The 18,226-nt window shown below is 46.3% G+C and overlaps 1 protein-coding gene across 1 annotated transcript in view; it reads left to right on the top strand.

Annotated features, from left to right (window-relative positions):
* DNAH14 (dynein axonemal heavy chain 14) overlaps positions 1-18,226 on the top strand; it is a gene marked incomplete at its 3' end in the record, with an annotated part of 442,814 nt that overhangs the window by 292,525 nt on the left and 132,063 nt on the right. Inside the window, exon 48 of the mRNA XM_082252323.1 lies at positions 2,121-2,299. Coding sequence (XP_082108449.1) covers positions 2,121-2,299 — 179 coding nt within the window. The remainder of the gene's footprint in view (positions 1-2,120; positions 2,300-18,226) is intronic.

Below are 18,226 nucleotides of genomic sequence, written 5' to 3'. Positions count from 1 at the left end.
AGTCAGGAAAAACATCTGAACTTGTGTATAGTGGTACTGTATACACAAGTTCAGATGTTTTGCCTGCCTCCAAAAACCCCCAAAAAATGCCTGCAACAACACACATGGGCGTTTTTTTTTTTTTGACGCTAGCGTTTTTTGGGCATTTTTTTGGGTTCTTTGGAGGCAGGCAAAATATCTGAACTTGTGTATAGTGGTGTATATACACACATACTTATATGTATATACACACCTAGACATATATAGGTGTGATAGGAGCAGAAATATATTGGTGTTAATTATTTCATTAGCGCAAGTAGTTTTTTCTGCTCCTTTCACACGTATATATGTGCAGGTGTATATATACAGACATGGATGTGTATATATACCCCCTATACACATGTTCAAAAGTCATGTCTGACTCCAAACATGTGCTCAAAAAAGCACTAGCAACGCCTGCAGCCAAAAATGCTGGCGGCGGCGAAGCCATATTACAGAAACAAAAGTCAGCTAAGAGAAAATAGCTTTTCTCTATTGCGGTCACCCTGCTATGGAAGGGTTTGGTCACCCTGCCATAGCAGTCACTGTCAGTTCACCCTACACTACATTACGGTCACCCTGGTATGGAAGGGTTCGGTCACCCTGCCATAGCAGTCAGTTAACCCTACACTACATTACGGTCACCCTGACACTTCATACTTTCCCTACAGAAACTACATTTTTGAAGCTAACTAAAGTGTAAAGGAGCACTCTAACTACACTAGATATCCCTTTCCTCACACTAATAAATGCTAAATGACACTTTTAAAGTAAAATTAACAGAACTGCTTCCACTCTCTTCCATGTCCAGTATAACAATGCTAGGAATTTGGCGGGGGCTATCTTATATACGGGGGGGGCGTATTCACTAATGATTGGTCTAGGGACCCCCTAGTCACTTCAATCACATTCCTAGCATTCTTCTGCCCCCTCAATTGGCTTTTGCTAATGGTTCTGGTCCAATCACGGGCTTTTAAAGCCCATTTCCTGAACCATTGCATTTTGGTCGGTTCTGGTTGCCGAATTCCGAACTTTTTGGGCAAAAAGTTCTAAATTCGGCCGAACCTCGAACACCCAATGTTCAGGCCGAACCGATGGTGGACCCGAACCGTTCGATCATCCCTAATGGAGAGCCGCTTTCCATGAGGGCACCCGCGTGGGTGCGCTCATGAGTCCTGCTGCGTCCACTGACACAGACAGCAGGACTCAGCCCCGCCCCCACTCCTGTGTCACTTGATTTGATTGAGAGCAGCTGTAGCCAATGGCTCCTGCTGCTATCAATCTATCCAATGAGGACCCGAGACAGCGGCTGGGGGTCTGGGCGGCAGCTGCAGCACCAAAGGTTTTTCACCCTAATACATAGAATGCATTTAGGTGAAAAACATTGAGACTTTACAACTCCTTTAGGCAGTAGCAAGAGGAATGCAAAGGGTCAGGAAGTTTGCACATCTCATCCCCCTCTGCATTCCTCTTGCCTTCGCTTATCTTAGGAGATTGTTCAGAGCCTACACAAGCAGCCATCTCCTTCCTAGCTAAGTTGTCAAACAGCCACGTGGGGAAAAGGTACCCAGTCTGACCTCAGCAAGGGTTAGAAAGCACCTAGCAATGTGGAACAAAGTACTACATGTACTTTATCCCACAGGGGACAGGTTAGTAAAATAAAAAAAAAATAATGGTAATTCTTTTTAAGATTATAAGAGCTGTATAAATTGCAATCAATAAACTTCTATAGTTAGGAGACCATATAACTTCATGGGGAGACTTGTATGTATTGCAGAGATTTACTGAATAGTTTTTATTTTCCCTAAAATACACTGTAAATGTAAATCATAACCTTTTATGTAACTGTTGAGCTTGTCCCGTTTCCAAAACCTTTCCTTCTGGTTCTTTATGAGTGGACTCACTGATCAATAGCAAGGCTTAGGAGATTGGAGAAGAGGGTGTTATGCAAGGTGTGCTATGCTGCTAGGCTTAAATATTTGGATCTTCTGGTACATAAACATGCTTTACATGTTTTCACTGGTTTCTCAAATTGAACTGCTCGGGTTTGTCACAATATTTGACATGGCACCAGTGGTAACATGTTATATCTTCTTTTACAGAAAGATCGCTCACTGGGCGAATGTCAGCCAGTGGCTCAGGAAATCGAAAACAGAACCAGCTGATGATTTCCACCATACATCTAGGAACACACACCAATCCAGCCAGAATCCAGAGCCAAATCCTGAGTAAGCTGGTGAAGAAGGGCCGGGATACATTGGGAGCACCAAAGTCAAAACAAGTAAGAATAGCAAGATGATGTTCTTTCACTGACTGTGTGCATTGCCATCAGGAATGGATTTAGCATAAGGCATAGTAGCTCTACGCTTATAGGCATTAAAGAGGTGTCTTTTCTCTGTATAGCTTTTGGCCATACATATTTCTCATAATCAATAGAAACACAGTTATAAGTGTATTCACACATTTCACATGATTCTGATCCAGGTAGTAGAAAAAGAAAATGTTCTGTGTTAGGACAATAGGCAATTTGCATCTGCGCTGCTTTTTTCCCTGCATAAGTCAGTATGAATATAAAAGCAGATAAAAGTAACTAGAGGCAGCTACGGCAAGTCAAAGCAACTCAGTAATAATTCAGAGCAACTCGGACTCAGAAGCAAGTCAGTGCAGTATGGATTCATATGCGTCTTATTTCCTTCAAGAATATTTCTCCACATTCTGACAGGTATGTAGGCAAAGGATACACCCCTGCCACGCCAACAGTTATACAGGCCACAAAAAATGAATATGCAAAAACTGTTTGAATAATAACAATAACAAGTTATTTTTTCGCACCATTCATTTTCCTTCATACAAGCTTTTCAAAACAACAAATGCATGTTTTTTGTTTTCTCTTTTTAAAGTGGTTTTAAAGGCTTAAGGTTTTATTACAGAATGCATGAAGGTAAAAAACCTTCTGTGCTTAGCAGCCCTCCCAGCCTCCCCTAATAATTACATATGCCCGATCCAAGGATGTGCACAGGAGCAGCGGCTCTCCAGGGTCTCTGCCTTGTCGTTGACTGAGACAGCAGTGGGAGCCATCGGCTCCTGCTACTGTCAATCACAGCCAGTGAGCCAATGAGGAGAGAGTGACGGCGGGGCCCAGCTGTGCTCTGTGTCTAAATGGTCAGACAGAGCAGTTGCTCAGGAGCGAGCCTGCTCAGGTGCCACCATAGCAAGATGCTTGGTGAAGGGAGGGGCCAGGAGCGCCGACGGGGGACCCGAGTAGTGAAAGATCGGGGCTGCTCTGTGCAAAACCACTGCATAGAGCAGGTAAGTATAACATGAGTGTTATTTCAAAAGAAAACAGAAAACGAACATTTAATACAACTTTGGATGCAATTATTTCAAGGCTGGATGAAAGGTTTAGTGTGGCATAAAACGTTTGATTACATTAAATAATATTTTTCTATAGAGGTCTATACATGAGACCAAAGAGAGACAACTGAGGAAGAATAGGAGACAAAGTGATTTGGTTCCAAGTGAGGGACAGCTGGAACATACACTGTATGTAAAAGAGGTGATGTTGCTCTGGACTTCAAAGCCTATATACAGGTTCCAGCGACAGAATTCTGGCTGTGATTGCTATACCATAGCAATATACCATATGCAGATTTTGGGCTTTTGTTTTATTCAAGTTGTTTTGCTTTTCAATACAAGACTAGTTGGATGCAAATCCTGCTTGAAGAAAGTCAAATACGGGTCAGAAAAAGGTAAATTGCAAGTCAAATGCATAACAAAATGTGTAGGCATACGAGTAGTGAGCACAACCAACAAAACAGAAATATATCACATGCAATTCCAAATGTATTATACAAAAGTTAAAAAAAGACATCGTACTAACCACATCCCATGTAAAGTTTACATCTATAATACAGAGAATATTCCTGTTTTTACAAAATTGGTCCACATGAGAAGCTTGACGTGTTTGGAAAACATTCTCTTTCTTCTTCAGGAGCGCATGTGAACACATATGATGTCCAGAACAGGGTTACATAGTTACATAGTTAATGAGGTTGAAAAAGACATCAGTCCATCCAGTTCAACCTATGATGTGTGTGTGTGTTTGCTTTTAAACATACATTGTATACCCCTGTATGTTGTGGTCTCTAAGGTGCCCATCTAATAGTTTTTTGAAACTATCAATGCTCCCTGCTGATACGACTGCTTGTGGAAGAGAATTCCACATCCTTACCGCTCTTACAGTGAAGAACCCCTTACGCACTTTAAGGGTAAACCGCCTTTCCTCTAGTTTTAGTGAGTGGCCTTGTGTCTTATTGTATCTCTTTTCTCTGAATAGCTTGTTCCTTATGCTAGGGTCGCCAGTATAGTATTTGTACATTGATATCATATCCCCCCTCAATCGTCTCTTCTCCAGAGAGAATAGGTTCAGTGCTTGTAGTCTTTCCTCATAGCTGATGTCCTCCATTCCCCTAAATATTTTTGTTGCCCTTCTCTGGACTCTTTCCAGTTCCAGCACATCCTTCCTGAGGACCGGTGCCCAGAACTGGACAGCATACTCCAGATGTGGCCGGACCAGAGTCTTGTAGAGTGGGAGAATAATCTCTTTATTTCTGGAGTGAATCCCCTTTTTTTATACATCCCAGTATTCTGTTGGCTTTGCTTGCAGCGGCTTGGCATTGCATGCCACTGCCAAGCCTGTTGTCTACCAGTACCCCCAAGTCCTTTTCCATCCTAGACTCACCCAGAGGTTCCCCCCCTAGTGAGTAGCTTGCTTTCTGGTTTCTGGCCCCCAAGTGCATTGCTTTACATTTTTCAACATTAAACCTCATCTGCCATGTAGTTGCCCACCCCGTTATTTTGTTCAGGTCCGCTTGTAAGGTTTCCACATCCTGCATAGAAGATATTGGCATGCTTAGTTTAGTATCATCTGCAAATACTGAGATTGTACTAGATATCCCCTCCTCTAGATCATTTATGAATAAATTAAACAGGATTGGTCCCAGGACAGAACCCTGGGGGACCCCACTTTCCACACCCGCCCAATCCAAGTACTCCCCATTAATCATCACCCTCTGGACTCTCCCCTGGAGCCAATTCTCTATCCAGGTACTCACCTTATGGTCCATACCTACCTTCCTTAGTTTGTACAGTAAGCGTTTGTGGGGAACGGTGTCAAAGGCCTTTGCAAAGTCCAGATACACCACATCCACAGGCTTTCCTTTATCTAGGTGGCAGCTCACTTCATCATAGAAGGTTAATAGATTGGTTTGGCAAGAACGATTTTTCATGAATCCATGCTGATTACTACTAATAATACAGTTTTCATTACTAAAGTCTTGTATGTGGTCACTTAACATCCCCTCCAAAATCTTGCAGACTACAGATGTTAGGCTGACCGGCCTATAGTTACCCGGGAAACATCTCGGCCCCTTTTTAAATATTGGTACCACGTTGGCTTTTTTCCAATCAGCTGGCACCATACCTGTCTGTAAACTATCCTTAAAGATCAAGAATAATGGTCTGGCAATCACCTGGCTGAGCTCTTTAAGAACCCTCGGGTGCAAGCCATCCGGTCCCGGTGATTTATTTATGTTCAGTTTCTCTTAAGGGTCAATCTATAAAAGCAGTGTTAAAAGACTTTGGGGTTTGTTTTCTAAAGCCGGAGAGTGCAAAATTAGGCTCACTTCTGCATAGAAACCAATCAGCTGCTAAACTTAGCTTGTTCAATTTTAAGTGTTATGAAACCCACAACAGTAAAATCAGTCTTTATATGCAGTAAAGCATGCTTATGATACTCACTGTAGAACCTAAGGGGTTAATCCTCTGCATTGTGTAAAAAAGTCTGTTTGATCCTGTGTGCACAGATCCTTCTCTTATTTCACTGACTCCAGAACATGTCTGGATAAGACGCTGCACATGCTCAGTTTGGTGTGTATTGCTAGAGAGGTTTTTTTTCTTGTGAGAGAGCATGTGATCAGCACAGGGCCAATGAGCACTGTCCAGACAGAGGGTCAGGGGTCCTACATCCTGATAGGACGGTTCAGTGTAGTATGAAAACTCCTCCAACAACCTTATTCAGGAAAGGATAGAAGTCACAAAGCTGCTATATACTGTTATTGAGAAAAAAGTATTTAGCAGTGTATATTTATTAAAATTTGAATTTCCGTGTTCTGTGGGAGACCAGATATAGTGAATGCAGGGTCCTGGGTTTAGTAACACTTAATGATTAGGCAATAAAACCTGGAAGCTGTTTGGTTTCTATGCAGAACGGAGCCTGATTTTACACTCTCCAGATTTAGTAAATAAACCCCCCTGTCTTGTACAATAGAGTTCAAGTGAGTCAGCCACATGATAGAACAGCAGGGAACATGTACTGGATCACAGGAATTCACACGTGGCACCAGCAGTTACCAACAGCTATCACCACATACAGGGCTGTTCTTACCAATCATGGGCCTCATAAGCTTACCTGACAGGGCCCTCCTTACGGACCCCTTCCCCCTCTCCTCTTCCTGAAGCATCCCTCTGTGTGCCCGCAGCAGCTGGCAGTGGGAGATATTAGGTGGGAAGCTGTCAGCGCTGCAGGGGAAAGGGGCACACAGGGGGGCCCGGACAGCAGATGGAAGGGGCCCATGTGTTAGAAACACTCTCCCTGCAGTGCAGCCAGTGATGGGGGAGGAGAAGCTAGAAACACTGCAGGGGGAGGCAAGAAAGGATCTGTGCCTGCAATAAGACAGCACAGCTCAGCAATTGCCCGAGCACCCCTTTTGAACTGATGGGGCCTGGGCCCAGTACAAGAGGGCTGGCTGTACTGCCTTATCAGCGGCCCTGACCACATCAACACCCCACATAAAATCAAATGTGCACGTCAATGAACTCTGAATGATCTTAGATGCTTCCCACATGCCATTGACACAAGCCCAAAGTCCATTGGCAGAGGCACTTACTTTTAAATTTCAGATGTCCCAAATGTATTATCCTTCTTACTCTTTATTGTAATTTTTTAACCATTTGCCCTATGCTGATAGAAGCTTGGAGAGTACAATAAAAGTTCCAATAGCTGCACACTCTCGGAATGATGACCGGGCTCCCTGTGCAGCCTTCAGTTTTCTGTTCCCAACTCAGGAGATATTTGTGGCTCTTTCTAGGCAGAGACATCAGAGGTTAATGACTACAGTAAAATGCCCGTACACATAAAGGATTGTTCTGTTCCTTGCTAAAAACATTATGCTAAATAGCAGAACTGTTTCGACATCCACATTTTTACACTCCAATATGTCTATTATTGAACTTTACTCACACATCTGATCCTGATTGTTATAGTATAATTTGTAGCGTATTTGATGTCTTCTCTTTTCTCTCTGCTCCCTAACTTTCTAACATATGCAACTTGTCCTATGACTTGGGACTGCAAAGTAACATGACAAGTCGTACTCCATTATTTCCAATGAGTAACGTTCATATCTGTGCTACTTCAAGTCACAACGACTTCAAAGTAGTTCCTGCACTACTTTGGTCCGACTTTGATGTGTTTGACAAGTCAAATCGCATGCCAAATCAAAGCCTTTTGCCCGCAACGTAATTGGTGCGACGCTGACTTTTGGCGACTTCGAGGGCGAGTTCAATAGACATCTGTTCAGTAACCCACACAGATGTCTGTCAAATCACCCCCGAACTCGCACTGACTTGCTGGTTTAAAATCGTACAAGTTAAGCTGAACGAGGGCTAAAGCTAAGTCCTCGCACAAAAACTTTGACTGAAATATATTCCTCAAAAGCCATGAAGGCTATGAATTCACTCTGTGTGTTCCAAATGCCTTTACAAACCCAGATATTACTGTATTATGTAGAACACAGCGCAGTGGGGGGGGGGGGGGGTCAGTAGGCTCCACCCCCTGCAGGCTGCCAGAAGTGAACTATAGGAGGGAGGTGGGTACAAGACCCGTCACCCTGCACAAGGAAGAATAACAGCAGTGACCAGTTTTTATTATAAGAAGCTATTGCACAGTGGCAGTTTCACACTTGATTACTGCACATATCTTGGAGAAATGCACAAATCCCACCCAAGATTAAAATACAAATATACTTGTATCTGGAAATTTTTGTTTATCCCAAAGTTCACCTTTTAAATTGAACCTGTGCTTTTTCCTGACAATGTAAAGCAACATTTACTTGTCAGACGCTGCCCCTAACATACACCCCCCTCCCTTTCCCTTCACTGCTTTTCCTTCCCTTCTCCCTTCTGGCCCTTCATTAGCCTGCTGGAGAGAGATACCTGGTACTTCTTGGTATGGATATCATGTGACCGTCTCCCCTTCCTCCCACAATGCAGTGATTGGTACCTAAGCAACCAGTCACCTGGCCTGATTGTGATCACTTGGGAGCATGAGGGGTAGGGATCGACCGATTATCGGCAAGGCCGATATTTTGAGGGCCGATATTGACTTTTGCCGATATATCTGTATTGGCCCCGGAACTGGCCGATATTGCCGATATTCCAAATATTGCTCATGTAAGGGTAAAATGATGTCACATAGCATAATTCCATTTACAAATGTTATTGATTATGCCACTCACATATGTACAAATTAAGTCACGCTGGGCGTGACCACGCACGTGACCTCCGATATCGTATGCTGGACAGAGTGGTATCACCCGGGTGTCACTTACGGCAAGTGGGAGAGAGATGGATCGGTATCGGGTGGGTGGGAGATGGAGCGGGTGAGAGACAGAGCAGTATTGAGTGGATGTCGAGCGGATGTCGAGCGGAGCGGTATTACCCGGGTGTCACTTACAGCAAGTGGGTGAGAAACGGATCGTTATCGGGTAGGTGGGAGATGGAGCAGGTGAGACACAGAGCAGTATTGAGTGGATGCCGAACAGAGCGGTATCATCCGGGTATCACTTACGGCAAGTGGGTGAGAGATACCGATCTGCCAGCAGATCTGCTAATGTGGAATTGCTTATATCTTTAATTTGTACATATGTGAGTGGCATATTCAATAACATTTGTAAATGGAATTATGCTATGTGACATCATTTTACCCTTACATGAGCATCACCACCTAATGGTTGAAGGAGGAGAAGACTAGTCTCGGACCCTGACATAGGATGTACAAAATATTGGCCCATATCGGGCGATACCGATATGCGTTGGCCAAAATATCGGTATTTGCAACGAAAAACCGATATCGGTCGATCCCTAAGGGGGGGGGGGGGTCTTTTTCCTTGGATGAATTCTGAGCAGACTGTATTGGTGATTTTACTGGTCATTTTCTCTGCTGTGCTGTGCGAATGGTGCATAGATTATAAAGGGAGTATAAGTAATAGGGAATAGCAGGAAATGAAAGCTGAACTCCAGGCTAACAGCTAAATACAGAGATAAAATACATATAAGGGAGCTGTTTTACCTGCCAAAGGATATATATTTCCATTCAGGTCTAAGATTTAAACAACCTTAGCAGAGAGCACTACCAATTGGGTAAATTATTTTTTCTCTAACGCGCAGACATTTCACATAACTCTGTGAAGAGTTGAAAGCAATGATCGTGAATTTAGCATCGTAGGCTGTATTGCTTAACTGCAGTGTAGTCTGCAGAAGAAGGTTTCCCGAAGTATAAGGCCTGGTTGCGCTGTCTTTCAGTGGTGCCTGGATCATAAGGCTGCCTGATCGGATATAATATAAATCTTTAAGCAGTTTCGGTATATCACATATACAGAAAATATCTTTTTTTTTTTTTTTTGAAAATCTTTTTATTGAAATATAAACACAGAAAAACAACTTCAACAAACAGCGGTGCAAAGACTCAGACTAGAACCGACTCGACCAATCATGTAGGCATGTAAGGCAGAGTACCCACGCAGGGGTCCATTACAGAGTACAGTAGATACAATGACATACGAACCCTGAGAAGAAGTCATGTAAGAGCGACAAACAGTGCATACAGCTAGTGCCGAGGGCCCCACGAGACCCACCTATATGGCCAATTAGTAGACATGAAAATTCCCCCCATCACCCCGGGTTTCATCCATGCACTGGGACAGGGATCGCCAGGCACTGTGGGGCAAAAGGCGAGGCCCATCTCAGTCACTCCCGGCCGTGGAGGAGTCCGCTAACCATCTGGACCACACCTTGTCAAACTTTTTGGGGCACCCCCTGTGAGCATATGTGTCCTTATAGAGGGGAAGAACCGAGTTCACCAGGATCTTCCACTGATGTACCGTGGGTGGGGAGCGGCGTCGCCAGTGAAGTACAATAGATTTCCTGGCATAAAAAAGTAAAAGGCCGAGCAACGTCCGCTCCGCCACCCGGGTCACCAGGTCATCGAGCAACCCCAAGAGACAGATCCTCGGGGAGGGATCCAGCGAAACAGAGGAGACCCGACTGATCATATGGAGCACCCCGGACCAGAAGGCAGAAAGGTGGGGACAGGTCCAAAAAATGTGGAGGAAATCCCCCGGGACCTGGCCGCACCGCCAGCACTCCGGAGAGTGGGAGACGTGGATCTTGTGCATCCGGTGCGGGTGAGATAGGCTCTGTGGGCAATCTTGAATTGAATAAGTCTGTCTCGGAGAGAAACTAGCACTTGAAATGGTTGTTCCCACATGTTAATCCAGTCTTCCTGGTCCAAGTCCGGGACGTCCCTGGTCCAGCGAGCAAGTAGACCAGTGAGCTCCGGAGAGTGGACCCGAAGGAGATGCGCGTAGAGGGTCGACACCGCCCTCTCCGAGCATTCGTACCTCAAAACCCTCTCTAGATCCGACTGAACCGCCTGGAAGCCCCCGGACGGAAACTGGGACTTGAAGGCATGGGAGAGTTGTAGATATCTGAAAACCAAAGACGACGGGACCTGGAAGGTGTCAGTAAAGAAACTAAAGGGGGGGAAGGAAAGATCCGAGGAGATATCCGAAATCCTTTTAACATTATGCTTCGTCCAAACCACCGGGTCAGGGAGGGAGTAAAGATGAGGAAGGGTGGGGTTATGCCACAACGGTGCGTTTGGGGAGACGGCAGTGTCCGGGTAGCCCTCGAACTGCAAGCCAGTTCTCCAGGCTCGCAGGACCGCGGCCATGGAAGACGTAGGCTCATGTGGGGCTTTAGGTCCCCTGAATAGTAAGTGTGAGAGAGCTTCCACGGACCCGAGCACCGCCGCCTCCACCGCAGTCACCGAGTTATAGAGATCCGGGTTCAGCCACCAAGCAGCCGAGACCAGTTGGGACGCAAGGAAATACTTGTGGCAATCCGGGAATGCAAGTCCCCCTTAGGAGAGGGGGCGCATCAGGGTGGAAAATTTATATCTCGGGGGCCGAGGCCCCCATAAGAAGGAGGAGAACAATTTGTTTAGGGAATGAAAGAAGGACTTCGGTATCCACCTGGGAGAGTGGCGGAAGAGGTAAGTAAATTTAGGTAGCACCTTCATTTTGATCAGGTTGACCCGTCCCAGGAGAGAAAGGGGCAGATTCTCCCATGCCTTCAATTTCGCCCTGACCGCCACTACCACCGGGTCCAGATTGAGAGTGATAAATTCTGCAACATCCCTAGAGATCCGCACCCCCAAATAGACCATCTCCTCCACCCATTCCAACTGAATGTCAGACGGAGCTGAGGAGCGGGCCCCCTGGTTGATCGCCAACAGCTGCGATTTGGACCAGTTGACCCTCAACCCGGTCACCCGAGAGAACGCCTCCAAAACATGCAGCGCCCCCTTAAGTGAAGAGTCGGCGTCGTTAAGGAACAACAGGAGATCGTCGGCGTACAGGGCTACCCTCTCCTCCAGCCCGGCAATCCGCAGACCCCGAACCAGCGGGAAAATGCGAAGAGCTTCCGCCACCGGCTCCATAGCAATGGCAAACAGGGCCGGGGAGAGAGGGCAACCCTGCCGCGTGCCCCTAGACAGGGCAAACCAGGACGACACCTGTCCACCCAAACGAATAGCCACCATTGGCGAACGGTATATGATTTTCAACCACTCAATAAAGAGCAGGGGAAATCCCATCCTCCGAAGAGTCTCCCACAGGAAGGGCCACTCGACCGAATCGAAGGCCTTTTCTATGTCCAAGGAGGCCACCACTCTTGTGCCTACATTAAGATGGTGCGCCTGAAGGTTGGTGTAAAGTCTGTGCAGATTCACGTCAGTGGACCTATGGGGCATAAAACCGGTCTGGTCCTGGTCTACCACTGAGGGCAGCATGGGCTGGAGCCGGGTGGCCAGCAACTTAGTCAAGATTTTCAAGTCAGTAATGAGCAGCGCAATAGGTCTGTAAGAGGCGCACAACTTAGGGTCCTTAGGGGACTTATAGATGAGGATGACATGCGCTTCAGCCATCGAAGGAGGGAGGGACCCCTCCGCGAGACACCTAGTGAACGTTGCGGCCAGCAGAGGAGCCAGAAGTCCGGAGTGGGTCTTATAGAAGTCCACAGGGAGACCATCTGGACCCGGGGCCCTGCCGCTCGGGATGGTCGAGAGAATAGCCAAAACCTCCTCAGAGGCAATGGGTCTCACCAGCCATTGCGGCTCACTGTCAGAGAGCCATCCCAGGGCCACCGGATCCAGAAGGGAGTTCAAGTCAGACGGTCGAAAGTCCGGGGGGAGGGTAGTAGAGTAGAGGGAGCTGTAGTAAGAACGAAAGGCCTCCAAGATGTCCTCGGGGGCGGTGAGGGCCCCCCCTGTGGGAGACGTAAGTTCAGGGATCACCGTCAAGGGCGCATCATGTTGGGATATGAGAGCTAAAAATCGACCATTCCTATCCCCTTGTTCGAACACGTTTTAGCGGGCGTTATACATGGACAATCTCGTAACCTCTGACATGTGTAGATGGAGGTCCCGCTTCACCGCCTGCAACGCCTCGAAGTTGGAGACCGAGGGGTCCAGGCCGTAAGCAACAGAGGCCCCCTCCACCTCCCCCTCCAGACGGGCCAGCTCAGAGGCCTGTTGCCACCTGACCGCCCCAATGGTGGACATATAGTGGCCCCTGGTGAACGCCTTAAAGGCATCCCACACCATCCCAGGTGATGTCGAGTCAGCGTTATGTTTCCAATATTCCTCCAGAACCGGTGGAGTCTGAGAGGCGACCCCGGGGTGTTCCACCCATTGAGGGCCCAAACGCCACATGGAGCCTGAACGAGCCATGTGAGAGCGCAGGGTAAGCTCCAAGGGGCAGTGGTCCGACAAACCTGCCGGTAAGTACCGCGCCGTCACCACATCAGACAACGCCAGGTCAATTCTGGAGGAAGTCTTGTACGAAGAGGAAAAACAGGAGTAACCTCTTTGGTCCGGGTGCTTCCAACGCCAAACCTCCCACACCCCGGCAGCCTCCGCCCATTGCAACAAATCCGCTGAAAAGGTTTTAGGGGGAGCAGGCCTGTCTAAGGTGGGGGAGAGGATGGCGTTAAAATCCCCCAAGAACAGCAGCTTTGCCGGGCAATAGGGGGTCACCTTATCCAACACAGAGTAGAGGACTTCAGACTTAAATGGGGGGGACGTATAGACCCACCAACACATATCTGCGTTGCCAAAGGATGAGGACCAGGACAACATATCTGCCCTGGGGATCTGTATGGACCGCCTCCACCTCACAAGGCAGAGACTTGCGGATCAATATCGAGACCCCCCTGGCATAAACAGAGTAAGAGGCATGGAATGATTTATGAACCCACGGTTTTTTGAGGGACTGTAACTTGCTCCCCACCAGATGCGTTTCCTGAAGAATTACTACGGATGGTTTGTGGGAGGACAGATATTGGAACATAAGCGCTCTCTTAAATTTGGAATTAAGGCCACGGACATTCCATGAGATGATGGAAAATGACTGAGGGTCACGTGGGGCCATGACAACCACAGAGGGTGTAGATGAGGGGGGATCCCGCAGGGGACAGCCTTAGCATCAGGGGAGTAGCAAGTTCAGTCGAGCCCAAGCACCGCACACGCAACCCATAAACAGTGAACAACATGAAGCATACAAAGGAACATACAATAACAAAAAAAATGCCCAGGCATGCAGTGCCTATCCTGCCAAACCCCAGCATCCCCCGCAAAAAGAAAAAAGGAACCGGGGGGGAACCTGGACCCCCCGGGGGGAGCTAGGGACGGCCTGTACCCCGAAAAACAACATCCCCAGCAAAGGAAACACAAGTCTACCCGTTAGATCCAGAACATGGCTGCAGGGTGGGAGAGGGGTTGCTGTTCCCCTGGGAAGAGGAAGAGAAGCCCGGTAGTCCGGGGGGGAGAGTGGAGAAATCAAGGAGCTTTGTGGATGAAACCGTGCAGTACTGGTAGGTGCTTAGGGTAGCTCCACGATGGCGAGCTATCTTGATGCACGACAACGATGGCACTTGGCAACTGTAAAGGAGGGGGGGGAAGGGGGGTAAATGAACCAAGCAAAGTCTATGGCGAGAGTCAAGTGAAAAGGGGAAGGGGGGGCAGAGGGGACCCCAGGGATTAACAGGCCACAGAAAAGACAGCAGGGATAGGGGCAACCCTCATACCAGTCCACAGGAGGGTCCCCGGATCAGCGTACATCAAGCCAGGAGGCCGCCTGCTCAGGCGTATCAATGAAGCGGGTACGGTCGCCATCAATGACCCGGAGCCTGCTAGGGTAGAGGAGGCTGTATTTGAGGCCTTGATCCCGGAGGCGACGTCGGATCTCCGTAAACTGGCGACGTTTCTGCTGCACTTCAGGTGAGTAATCCGGGAAAAGCATTATACGGGCATCCTCAAAGCGGAGCTCCTTCTTAGCCCTGGCAGCCGACAGGAGACGATCCCGGTCCCTGTAGTCCAGGAGTCTGAGGAGGAAAGGTCTGGGAGGCGCTGGTGGGACCCTATGGGCCCGCTCCACCACGAAAGTAGGCGGCATGGCAGGGAGATCCAGGAGAGTAGGCAAGAAGGATTCCGCAAATTCAGCCGGCCTGGGGCCCTCCGCCCGCTCCGGCAAGCCCAGGATGCGGATATTATTCCGCCCGCAAGCGGTTCTCTGTATCTATTGCCCTGTCTTGGAGCGCCTTAACCTGTAGTTGCAAGGCCCGGAGGTCGCGGGATTCCTCTCTTGTGGAATCTTCCAGTTGGGATGCGATCTTCCGCCTCGGACATCCGCGACCGGAATTTGTCCAAATCATGGCGGATGAGGCTGATGTCCATAGCGAGGTAATCCATCTTAACTGTCAAGGTGTCCTTGCATGCCTTGATCGCCTGCAGGATCTCAGATGGCGATGGATCCTGGCTACCACTCGGGCCGGCCTCCGTCTGTGTGCTAACAGACATGTTGTGGGTAAAGGAGCTCGTGGCCAAGATGGCCGCTGACCGTCCCGAGGGACCAGGAGAAGACACTGCAGCAGCCAAGGATCGGAGCTTGCCAGGAGGCAGCGGAGGGACCCGCTGCTTGCCGCTCGTCTTCTTAGGGGGACCCAGGTTGGTAAGGGGGTGCCGAGGAGGTAAGAGATAGCTCGGATGTGATAAAAGGATAAGGTCAGGATCGGAGCTCAGGCGCCGCACGTCTTCTCAGCTTCACACCCCGGCCACGCCCCCTATACAGAAAATATCTTACTTGTGTATTTAGATGTTTGCCTGGAGTTCAGCTCTCAGTCCTATGCTACAATTTCAATGTTCCTGTACTAGAACAGTAATAGCTTGATAGGTTGCTGTGGGTAAAATGGGAAAACCAATAACATTTTTTTTTTTTTTAGTTCTGCATAATGTGGGGAAAGGGTTAGATCCTCAGTTTTCTTTATTGATATGTCTGCTTCACCGCTGGAGAAATTTACCCTCTATTTGTTCATTGTTCATTGTCACTGAAATGTAAGTGAGGAGAAATTAAAAATATAGAGTTCATCACCAGAGGTAGAGGTGAGAGGAAAATCATCCAATGTGGCAGATGTTTTGGTAACATCTGTCTGTGAGCTTCCTATCACTGTAGAAAGATTTCCAGACAGGATGTGTAGGGAAATACTCCCAGCAGGTCACATACAGCAAAAAGGGGATTATTCAAAATAGGGGTTGTAACCCTCCCCTACTTTATACAAAAAAAATATTTTGGTATTGCATACACTTTAAAGCTGAACTCCAGGAATTCAGCCACTTTGTAAAATGTGCAGGCATACAATGAGTCCAACTAGGTACATACCACCTCCTGGACGTATCTCTTCTATTCACATTGGGCGGTTTTATGGAGATGATGCTGTGTTCTCACACAGAGCATCTCTGCCTCCCACTGTAGTCTGTGAATGACTTCACATATTACAAGGTGAGCTATGATTGGGCAGAAGGAGGGGTGGGCACTGCAGCTGCATGCAGTCCTACAGCTGAAGGAGCTGGGACCAAGAGGTCCAGCATTAAAGCTCTGGAAATGTAGCAATAGCCATACTCCCAAAACACTGGAAATATAGAGCTCCATAAAACTTTCACTGGTAAATAAGAGATACACCCACTAGGTGACGTGTACATTTTTCAAAGTGGCTGAATTCCTGGAATTTAGCTTTAAAGTGTATCTAACTTCAAGAATAAATTATTAAAGCTTATTAGTCCCTATGTGTGGTGGCTGTATTATTTTTTCAGGATTTTTTTTACCTTTAGTTCCATCTAATGATCCTACCAGTAACACCCTTTCTTTCCTAGGTTGGCAATGCTCACTCCCCATTAGAGCTGCCACTTTTTCTTCAAGCCAAATCCAAACACTTTATCGGCGCACAGTATTTTTTTTTTTGTATACAAGGATTGTAACAGACCTGGGACACCTTTGGGTCCTCCAAAGAGAATAGTAATGCGGCACTCATAGCGCCCCTCACCCTCCTTTCAAGTCTTGTTCCAAGCCACATTCCTGTCTGAATAATGTATCTGGGTTTCAGGTGGACTGGAACCCAAACACATCCCGGACTGATCGGGTGAATCCCAGAAAGGTGGAAACCCTACTCCCCATACTGTATCTATGGAGAATTGTCACCTTAGGACAGGACTAAAGAACACCTTCCCTCTTCTCATCTCCTTTACATAGGGGGTGGTATTTTGAGAGCAGAAAATATTGTTGGAGCAAAACAGACAAGGGATCCCGCGAGCAGCCTCCCTAAATAAGATAATATATTGCTGCAAGCACCTCACTTCTCATATAAGTGTAAATGGTACATAAATAATTAAATAGTGCTGGGCAATAAATAACTAATTACCAATCAGTGAATCAATAAATCAATAAATAGAGATGACAATAAAAAAATATTAATTTGCATGTGTAAATAAATCAAGTCAATAGCAAAAAATGTATATATAGTAGTAAAATCATAAAGAATCAAACAAAAAAATGTATATAAATATATGTGCGGAAAATTATAAAACAATGGACACTCGGATAAAATCCAAAATACGTGCAAAGGAGCAAAATAGTGCAAAGTGCAAAATAGAAGTCCAATATAACAGTCCCAGTAATCAAAAAAATCAAACAAAAAATGAGATATATATATCAATATATATAAGTGCAAAATGCTGTCAAAGCTAAATAAATAAATGAATACAATATGACAGTTCCAGTGACAATTGGTGATGAAGCAAATATCTTCTATAAGTGCTCAGGCCACCTAATTGTGGCTGGTGCTTTCCCAAAAAAGTGAGTGACCAGAGTGTCACAGATAAGCAACAACTGTGCACCCCCTTGTGAATTTATTTATTGATTCTTTATGATTTTACTACTATATATACATTTTTTGCTATTGATTTGATTTATTTACACATGCAAATTAATATTTTTTTATTGTCATCTCTATTTATTGATTTATTGATTCGCTGCTTGGTAATTAGTTATTTATTGTGCAGCACTATTTAATAATTTAAGAAAATATTGTTGGAAGTTACAAGAAAACTGGATTTCTGTCAGAATCAACCATTATATTGCTGTACACACAGGAAATGTGACAAAGCTACTTTTTTTATAGATACAGTACAGTGAGTGAGGGTTATCATTGCTGGCAGAATCGCCAGGTAAAAATTAAAAGAAGAAAGCCTGAAAAAGAGAATGATTGCAGCCACCACATCTAAGGACTGTTCTGTTGCAATATATTATATTTTTGTTGTTGGGTCCTGTAGCTATTCACACATTAGTGTTCATTTGTGATGCATTTATGCATGCACTTAATGGCTTGTCCTAACACGTCTTGCATTTAGGTAGTCCATTCATAATAACCAACATGCCAACATACCACAGTGGGTAAAAAATGTGCATGACTCATTTTT

Source organism: Pelophylax lessonae (assembly GCF_965119305.1).
Source record: "Pelophylax lessonae genome assembly, chromosome: 3".
Lineage (NCBI taxonomy): Eukaryota > Metazoa > Chordata > Amphibia > Anura > Ranidae > Pelophylax > Pelophylax lessonae.
This window is presented reverse-complemented; position numbering and strand designations above follow the sequence as displayed.